At 50.7% G+C, this 9689-nt stretch overlaps 2 protein-coding genes across 2 annotated transcripts; both read right to left on the bottom strand.

The window, feature by feature from the left end:
- Positions 1-5385: 5385 nt before the first annotated feature.
- Positions 5386-5959, bottom strand: LOC124682647 (U-box domain-containing protein 19-like). Its single transcript, XM_047217296.1, has one exon. The coding sequence runs from the start codon at positions 5957-5959 to the stop codon at positions 5444-5446; it is 516 nt and encodes a 171-aa protein (XP_047073252.1). The 3' UTR covers positions 5386-5443.
- A 96-nt stretch (positions 5960-6055) lies between these two features.
- On the bottom strand, positions 6056-7516 carry LOC124652994 (U-box domain-containing protein 19-like; the record flags this gene model as incomplete). The annotated part of the gene is made up of 1 exon (XM_047192046.1): positions 6056-7516. A coding segment is annotated over exon 1 (1461 nt), but the record flags the coding sequence as incomplete, so codon positions are not given.
- Between the last annotated feature and the right edge of the window lie 2173 nt (positions 7517-9689).

Consider the following 9689-nt stretch of genomic DNA (forward strand, 5'->3'; position numbering starts at 1 on the left):
GCAGGAGAATCATCAACATCGGAATCAGTTTGAGCGTTGTCGTCATCTTGTGCATTGTCATTATCTAAATTGGCATTTTCTTCATTGGCATCATCTGCGTTGTCTTCTTGTACAAGTGGCGAACCAGGAGAGGCAGGGGGAGATTCGGTGGGCTCCGCACGGTCAGCAGAGCCATCATTGCGCCCGGGGTCGAGGTGGACGGTCCACACGCGGGCGACGAGACGCCGCGCTCTCCCACTTGCGCCGCAGATTCATGTGGGCGGGCCCCACGCTGTCGGCCCCTGGCGAGAACGTGGCGGGCGGAGAGTGGCCAGGGCCTGGCGCGGACGATAGGGAGCCAGGCTCCATATCCAAGGCAGATCGCCTGGCGCGAGGATCAGCACAAAAATCTGTGCTATTTTGTCTGGCATGTAGATTGCTTGTTTGGGTATCATTTTGAGTCAAATTTTCACCAGAACCTCCAGAATTTGAATCTGCATTTGCTGAACTATCACCAGAAACTTGTAAAGCATCAGTAACAGGAACAATATGCATATGATCATCAACAGTTACCCCCTCATGTGCATGTGATAAGAAGTGTCAGGAAGCAGAAGAATTTCAGCTCTAAGTTGTGCACCAGCATTTGGATGAAGAGATTTGAATGGAAAAATATTCTCATCAAATACTACATCACGAGATATGTAAATACCACCGGTGGAAACATCAAGGCATTTGACACCCTTATGGAGAGGACTATAGCCGAGAAAAACACACTGTTTTGACCGGAAGGAAAGTTTGTGTTTATTGTATGGGCGAAGATTGGGCCAACAGGCACAACCAAAAACACGAAGGGCATCATAATTTGGCTTGACATCTAGTAATTTTTCAGCTGGAGACATAAGATCAAGAACTTTGGTGGGTAGTAAAGTGATGAGGAAGGTAGCAGTAAGAAAAGCTTCATCCCAAAACTTAAGAGGCATGAAAGCATTGGCCAGAAGAGCAAGAACAACCTCAACAATATGTCTATGCTTGCGTTCAGCAGAACCATTTTGTTGGTGAGCATGTGGGCAAGAAACATGATGAGTAATGCTCACCTTTTGAAACAAACCATGGAGTTTTTCATATTCACCACCCCAGTCAGTTTGCATAGTAACAATTTTCCTGTTGAACTTGCGCTCAACAAGCTGCTGAAAATTAAGGAAAACTTGATACACATCACATCTCTTTTTTAGCAAATAGATCCATGTAAACTACTATAGTCATCAATAAAGCTTACATAATACTGATGTCTCCCAACAGAGGCTGGAGCAGGACCCCATACATCAGAAAACACTTGTTCCAAAGGAACAGTAGACACACTAGTGGAAACAGGATATGGTAATTGATGACTCTTTGCTTGCTGACAAGGATCACACACATAAGGATTTATTTCAGGAGTATACGCTAGATTGTTTTTCCTAAGAACTTGTTGAACAATAAAAGATGATGGATGTCCTAGACGACGATGCCATGTAGATGAAGACGGCTTGATGGTGATGAAGGCATGCTTGTGGGGTTCGGCGACATTGGAGATGGGCACGAGGGGGTAGAGACCATCATAACAGGGACCTTTAAAGAGAATTTTCTTGGTGGCCTGATCCTTTATCAAAAAGAAAAAACGGGTGAATTTCAACAAAAGCATTATTGTCTAGGGTAATTCTATGAGCTGATAACAGATTTTTAGTGGCACAAGGAACATGGAGAATATTATTCAGATGCAAAGAACTATGAGGGGTATGTAATTTTGAATGACCAATATGATGTATTGCCATACCTGTACCACTGGCATTGTGAACTTGATCGCGGCCCTTATAGTTGTCATGAGTGTGCAGTTTGTTTAGTTGTCCTGTGATGTGATATGTGGCGCCAGTGTCCATATACCAGTTGGTGTCCACTCCATATGCGCCCTTTTCATTACGAGGACGGTCCTCATCATCATCATCACGATCGGAGTAGCGCCACCAGCAATCACGTGCAGGATGGCCATACTTGGTGGTATCAACAAAGCGAGTAGGTGTGCGTCCACGGCCACGGCCACCACCACCACGGCCACCTCCATCACGGCGTTGCATGTCTCTGTCATCACGCCGATTGTACCCCCGATCATCACGACGATCGCGGTATTGTCTGTCATCTCGCCTATCATCTCTTCTGTTGTTCCCATCTCTATCATCCCGACGGTAGCCACCACCACCGCCATATCTGTCGTCTCTCCGATTGTAGCCATCACGGTCATCAGATCGGTACCCCCGATCATCACGGCGCTGATAGTCATCACACCGGGGAGGGGCATTGTCATCTCTGCGCTGAAAAGAACCACCACCACCACGTGCAGCTGCATTGGCGCTGCTCTGAAACACAGTGCTACCTTGGCCAGACTGAGAGAGAGCGGTCTGACGGTCATTAAAAGCCTGAAGCTGCGAGCACATATCAACACAGGTGGTGGCAGGGGTTGCATTAATCGACGTGACAAAGGGTGTGTAACGATCATCATCTAGACCGCCAAGGATGTACCCCTTCAGCTCATCCTGGTCCACGGTTTTCCCAGCGGCAGCGAGTTCTTGAACAAACCCCTGCATAGTTGCAATGTATTGACGAGCAGACATATCCTGTTTCTTGGTGTTAATAAGGGCACCACGCAGAAAATTCACACGGGCGCGAGACTGAGATGCAAAGAGGCTTTGAATTGTGGACCAGATTTGATGAGCATGCGTGAGTCCTATCATCTGAGCCAAGAGATCTTGATCAAGAGACTTTACCAGGTAACTCATCAACTCTTGATCCCGAGCAAACCAGACAGCATAGGCCTGGCTCGGAACTTGGATCTTCTTCTTGTCAGTGTCTTCTATTTCCTCAGTTTCAGGGGGCGCAGAATCGGAGCCATCCAGGAAGCCCATGGCTTGCGCGCAGTGGAACACCGGAAGAACCTGCGTCTTCCAGAAAAGATGATTATCCCGGGACAATTTTTCCGACGGAGGCAATCCGAGGGCAGCAAGCAGACTCGCAGCTGCAGAGGTCACCAATGGTGAAGAGGTTGAGGCAGACATGGTTGGGCGCAGCAGCAGAGGGCGGCCGGGCGGGTTTGTGTGGATTGGGTTTGATCTAGGGTTTTGTGGTTCGTGTTTTGAGGCTCACAATGGCAAAGAGCGATCGGAGCAGATTTTGTCTGGGGCTTCTCGACGGTGGGGAGCGATCGGAGCAGGGTTTTTGAGGCTGTGTTTTGTTTCTTTGAGTCCTTCACCGGCAACGAGGATCACCGGCGGGTTTGTTTTTGGGATCGGCGGCTGCTCTCACGAGGTTGGAGGAGACAACTCTGATACCATATTAATTTCCTAGGGTTGGAACCGTACCCTCTCCCTGGGCCGGGTTGCGTTGTTTATATGGTGTGGAAAAGCCCCACACGTGGCATATACAAACTCTGTATTACAAGATTTAACAGACGCTTCTCCCAAATTAAGAGTCAATTAATTTGGGACGTAGGGAGCACTGTCTTATCTGCAGCAATATGGACTCTGGAGCATAAGCCTCCTTGAACTCAATCCTATGTCAGCGTGTGAGCTAAAATGTCTGTACTATAATGTGAATCATAATGCCCCCCCCCCCCCCCAAAGAATATCTTTGCTTCAAAAAGGAAGTGTTTCGGTTGAATTTCAAGAGACCTTGACTGAAAGCAAGCGTTTTTTTAGTACCTTCGTCTAACATTTGATGCAAACGGAGCTTCAGCTATCTGCCGTTGGATTTTCATCCATCTCCAGACAAAGGGGATCACAAGAAACAAGCGGGGTTTGCTATAAAACCAGAAGCAAGATTTTCTCTCGCCATAAAGGGCGCTTATATTACTTAAAAGGTATAAGTATTACACATGGCCTCTGCACAGCTAAAATGCACACAGCCGCAAAATAAAAACCGAACAAAGGCAAAAGTCGATAGACATAAAACAAGAAAGAGCCGTGGAACTGCGGTTGTGCGGGTCCAATTATGAGATTATGCTGCCACTCATGTTGGATAATAATATCCTTCGTCGTGTTCTCCAATCGTGTAGATATCTCCGTAAAGAGGTCGTGATTCTCCACACATTGAAGCGACAACCATGAACAAAGCTGGTAAAACCTGTACGAGAGAATCATTTTTGTGATAAAAAACCTTGTCGTGTCTAGATAGCCAAAGCGATCAAATAATGCCAATCGCTCCCACCCTAATAAGTTGTTTAAACCTATAGTCCACCCCGTGAGCCAATTGCCAAAAATATTAGCGACACTACGTGACGGGTATAAGGTAGATCCTATTTGAATGATTGACATATATATTCGCGAATTGGTATTGAAAGAATAAGTGTTTAATTGTCTTGCCGTGATAACAGAAGGAACACTTTTTAATCACTTGTCAATTACGTTTAACAAGGTTCTTTAGTAAGGATGACGCCTCGACGAAGATACCGTGCAAAAACTTTTATCTTTAGAGGTATCTTCATCTTTCAAATAAGCTTATTATTTACTACCGGCTCGACATTTTGGATCAACGCTTTATACATGAAATGTACATAGAATTTCCATTCTCATTAAGATTCCAGTTAAACTTGTCTGACCCTTATGTTAATGGACGGACACCAAACACAATAGCAAAGCATTCCAAGATGCAAGCTATGGCCTAACAAGATCCGTTCAGAACGTTGTGGAGGGTGGAGAAGTATCCACCACCTTAGCCAAGACACCCTGTTTATGACGCACTATATTGGATAAAGCTGAATACTGTTCTCGGAGAGTGGCATCTTTGTCCTTCGAGAACCTTATGGGAGACCTATGCTTAAGAGAGAATGAACTAAATGAGAAGAAGTGCTTCTTCGTCGCTATGAGCCCAGCCTAAAAATGAGAATCCTCAGGTTTCCAATATATTTAAAATATCACTTCGAGCCAACATACTTTCTCTTAAAAACGGTTTATCAAACCGCATCCTCGGTGAGTAGTTTAGCCAACTAGTAGTATATATCAAGCTGCGCCCTGTTTTTTTAACTCGAGGTCATGAACACCGAGCCCCTTAATCCTTGAGGTGACACACGACTCCCCACTTCGTTAGCCCGGTATTTTTCCGAATTGCAGATCACGAGCAGCAGTGGTTCCAATTTCCAAAGTAATCACCCAAGCTGGCAACACAGGCGCTGATATACGCGTGAAGACGAGTCATTTGGTTTTTCAAGTCCGCACAACGTACATTGTCTGTATAATACAGATTGTATAGTAAACTTAGAAATTGAACAGAAATCATCCTGCACATCGCTCTCTGTACAACCTTACATTCCTCTGCACAACCTTACATATACACATATCACCATCCTTGCTCTTCAAAAGGCGAGCTGGGACGAAGCTAGAAAAGCGAAAATTCCTCCCAAAAACCCCAAACTGAAGGATTCAAATGTACAAGGCATGTCCTATACTCGAATGACACGGTCACCAGCCGGCGGCGCGACCGGCGGAGGCGGTTGGCGATGCTCGTAGACCCGGTGGATTTCGTTGATGAGCCATCTCGCTCTCTTGCCCGCCACAGGGCTGCCCTCGGCCATGAGCGCGTACAGCGCGGGCATCAGCGCCGGCATCTTGCCCATCAGGGCGACGACCTTGTCGCCTCCGTGCCGGCACAGGGAGGCCAGCAGTGACACGCAGTGGTCCTTACCCGACCGAGACGACGACGCGCCGAGGGAGTCGACGACGCTCGTGACGAGCTCCGAGCTGGCCAGGATGGCCGTGGCGCCGGCCTGCTGCTCGGCGATCCTCGCGAGCAGCGCGACGGAGTCGTTCACGATGTCCTCGTGGTCGCTGGACAGGAGGTTGGCTAGCACGGCCACGGCGCCGGCCGACACCGCCTTCGCGATGCTGGCGGCGCCCTGAAGCACCCCGTAGAGGCTGACCAGCGCGTTCTTGCGGCCGCGGTAGGTGCCCTCCCTCATGAGGTGGACAAGCGTCGGGATGGCCTCCGGGATGCGGCCGATCTCCTTGCAGTAGTCGGCGTTGGAGGAGAGGTAGAAGAGGATGGCCGCCGCGTTCTGCTGCGCCTCCACCTTGGCCGCGACGTTGACGGCGTCGACGACGAGGCTGAGCCCGCCGGCCTCCACGAGCGCGCGCCGCCCGGCCGCGTGCTTGGACAGGTTCAGCAGGCTGGCCACGGCGTTGTCCTGGACGGACGCGTCCGCGGAGGAGAGCAGGTGGAGCAGCCACGGCACGGCGTCGGCCTCCACGAGGCACGCGCGGTGGAACACGTTGCGCTTCGCCAGCTTCCGGACCTCGTACGCCGCCTTCTTCTGCTCCTCCGGCGTGCCCCTGGAGAGCCTGGCGATGAGGCAGGCCACGGCGACGCGCACGCCGCCGGCCGCCGCCGGGCCGAAGGCCGCGGCGGTCTTGTCCACCGCTGACCGGTGCTTGCTGCTGGGCTGCTCGTGGAGCGAGGCCCCGTTGCGGAGGAGCAGCTGCTCGACGATGCCGCGCACCGCCACGTTCGGCACGAACTGGGCGCTGCGGAGCCTCTCGCCCGTGACGGGGCACGTCCGGCACCCGCTCTTGACCCACCGTTTGATGGACGTCCGGTCGTACGTCTGACCCGTGGCCACGGTCACCGGGTCGGTCATCAGCTCCAGAGTGATCGGGCACAGCAGCGCCTCCTGGCTGGGCGACCACGCCGCCGGCGTCGGCTCGGGCGCCGCGGCTTCGGCCTTCTTCTTGGCATCAACCCGGTCGAACAAGACGATGCGGCAGTACACCAAGAACGCCATGAGGCCGCTGATAAGCACGAGGTCGTTCTCGTTCTCGCGGCCATCCTCCAAGCGTTCCAGCAGCTCGGCCTCCAGGAAAGCCACCTCCTCGGCGCAGTCCCACCAGGTCGTGATGCCGACGCGGCCGAGCACCATCCTGGCGTCCTCGGCGTGCGGCGCGGCGCTGGTCCTGAACTTGGCGAGCATGGAGCGCACGCTCCACGCCGCGCGGCCGTCGTCCGCGTCGGGCCCCACCGCCGCGCGCCACGCCTGGTCGGACACAAGCCTCGCGAGCTCCCTGGCCTCGACGGACGCCCCGACCACGTCCGCCGGCAGCACGTCCATCGCCGTGGCGACGGAGCCGAGGACGAACCGGAGCTCGGAGGCGACCAGCTCGGCGTTCATCAGCACCCACAGCCTGGCCCCTCGCCTCGCGCAGTCCGCGAGCAGGAGCCGCAGCTTCTGCATCGCCACGTGCAGCTCGGAGAGGCCGAGCACCGCGGCGCCGGGGAGCGGCTCGGCGGCCGACGCCTCCCGGAGCTCCTCGAGGAACGCGAGGAGGACGCGCGTGATGCGCAGGGCCTCGCCGGCCCCTCGCCGGAGCACGGGGAACGCCCCGGCGTCACGGCTGGCCACGTCGGCCGCGAGGGTCAGGAGCGACGCGAGCAGCGTCTCTGGGGAGATGGCCTCGCACGGGCACACCGCCGGAAGCGCCAGCATCCGGCGAGCCGGCGGCGCCTTACGGTCGTGCGGCGGCATCTCGCTTGCGAATTGTGGTGCGATGGGGCGATGGCAAATTGGGTTTGGAGGGAAGCCGATCGACAGAAGAAGAAGAAGAAAAGGGGCATGTAGAAAATGTGTTGCGCGGGTGGCGGGGCGAGAGAAATGTGTCCTCTTCTCACTCTTCTTCTCGCGGCGGCCAAAAGCTATTTGTAGCGACGACGTACACGTGTTCTTTCACGTGGGGAAGATTCACGGGACGGCGACACGTGTCCATCAGCAGACATGGACGGCCATGGATGGGGCTGCGCGCGGTGCTTCCCCGATGGTGGCGCGTCGGAATCTGGCGACGGCCGGTGGACGGCAGCTTCCGGGACGCGCCGATTTTATGATTGCACACTGCTTCAAATGGATGATGATGGGCTAGCTCGATTAGCTGCGAATTGAGAAGATACGGTTGGTTGGGCAAATATACATATACTCCTTCCTCCAGCTCAAACTACTTGTCCCAGCCGGAGGTGTACTTGATGTACTCGCTCCGTTTCAATCTACTCCGTATGTTTTAATGTGTAAGCCTCGTATCTAAAAAAGTTAAACTATGTAAGTTTTAGTTATTATTTTTAAATATTAACAACTATAATATTATACTATGAAAATTCATTTTATGATTTATCTAACGATATTTATTTTGTATTGCACATGTAAACAATTTATTCCAAAACTTAGCTAAACTTTACATGGTTTGATTTTTTACATAAAAAGTACCAATAATCCTAGAACTCGTACAGATTCTTTGGCTATGGAAACCATTACGGGATTGACGTGGAACGAATTGGTTGGTTGAGTTTGCTTTCTTTACTTAAAAATCGGAAACAACCTCCATATCTGCTGTGTATGTGATGAGTCTATACCTAGCCATGTGTCGGGCTAGGCTGGGCCGAGGAAAGCCCGATGCTGAAAATTCAGGCCCAAGCCTGGTCAGCCCGATCAAATACCCACCAAGCCCGTCGGGCCATGGGCTAGGCCGTAGTGTAAAACTGCATTTCCAGGCTACCTAGGTGTCAACATCCGGATTTTTAAGTCCAGATGTCTATTATGTCATACATCGCAATTCCAGGAAGATTGTTTTTGCGAGACATAACAATTGATATCATAGAGTCATCATTCATTACAACCATAGTCGTCTTACAACAATAGATCACATGATCCACACTTACAATAATAGTTGATCTAATGATCAACAAACACAACACATAGCGGAAGCGGAGTGGTAGTAGTCCATCTAGTCCACAGGCAACGCTTGACGTTAGAAGACGATCCTAGTTATCGTAGACGTCCTGCTGTCCGTCATCCTGATAATGTTGCTCCTCTTCATAGTCTGGCCATTTGAATAGCCAGGGGCACAGCCATGAGTACTTTAAAGTACTCGCAAACTAATACTAGTGTAAACTCTATCTATTAGCTTAAAGGGGTTCTAAGCTCTAGGTTTATTTGCATAAAGCCAGTTTTATTTCATAAGTACTTTGGTAATAAAGACTCGTTAATTGCCTAACTAACTCAAGTGGGAACACTAATGTCATTCCCACAACTCTGTTGTGATCAAGTCAAATTCACCTTTCAATTCACCATTTATTTTTAGAAAACATCTGACAACGGAACAGTATGGCCATCCAACCGTCCATAACTGCGGACACCGCTATTCGAATAGGTTTACACTCTGCAGAGGTTGTACACTTGTGCCACAATTTTTGATTACATCTGTCAGGGATAACCCTGAATAATCATACTCAGTATGTAGATCATCAACCATAACCTTGCACTTACATACCCTAGTATAGGCACCTCTCCCCATGAGCTTGGCCTCCCAGCCATGGCAAACCGCCATCCTGGGAACTGCACAGGGCTTGGGCCGGACATTCACCTCATTTCACGTCATTTCACTTTCAACGGAGGCAACCTTGGCATAACCCCTATGACGCTTGTTTAGAGGGAACCAATACTAAAGCGCATAAGTTTCTAGTTAAGCCCTACCCATAATCAGGTATTGTGGGGGTACTCAAAAATTGGAATGGTATCGCATCCGAACCCAACCATCAGTTTTTTGTCAAATTCACCATGTCATTCACAAGTCATATTCACCTTCAAAACTTTCAATAGAATGACTCATCATCCTAAGGTTTTCAAAGTCATTTGATTCATGTTCCCATCTAGA

Source organism: Lolium rigidum, chromosome 1, assembly GCF_022539505.1.
Source record: "Lolium rigidum isolate FL_2022 chromosome 1, APGP_CSIRO_Lrig_0.1, whole genome shotgun sequence".
In the NCBI taxonomy this organism is placed as follows: domain Eukaryota; kingdom Viridiplantae; phylum Streptophyta; class Magnoliopsida; order Poales; family Poaceae; genus Lolium; species Lolium rigidum.

Bases quoted from the DNA above. Each gene is read 5' to 3' on its own strand.
- LOC124682647 (XM_047217296.1), bottom strand. From the start codon at position 5,959: ATGAGGGAGGGCACCTACCGCGGCCGCAAGAACGCGCTGGTCAGCCTC.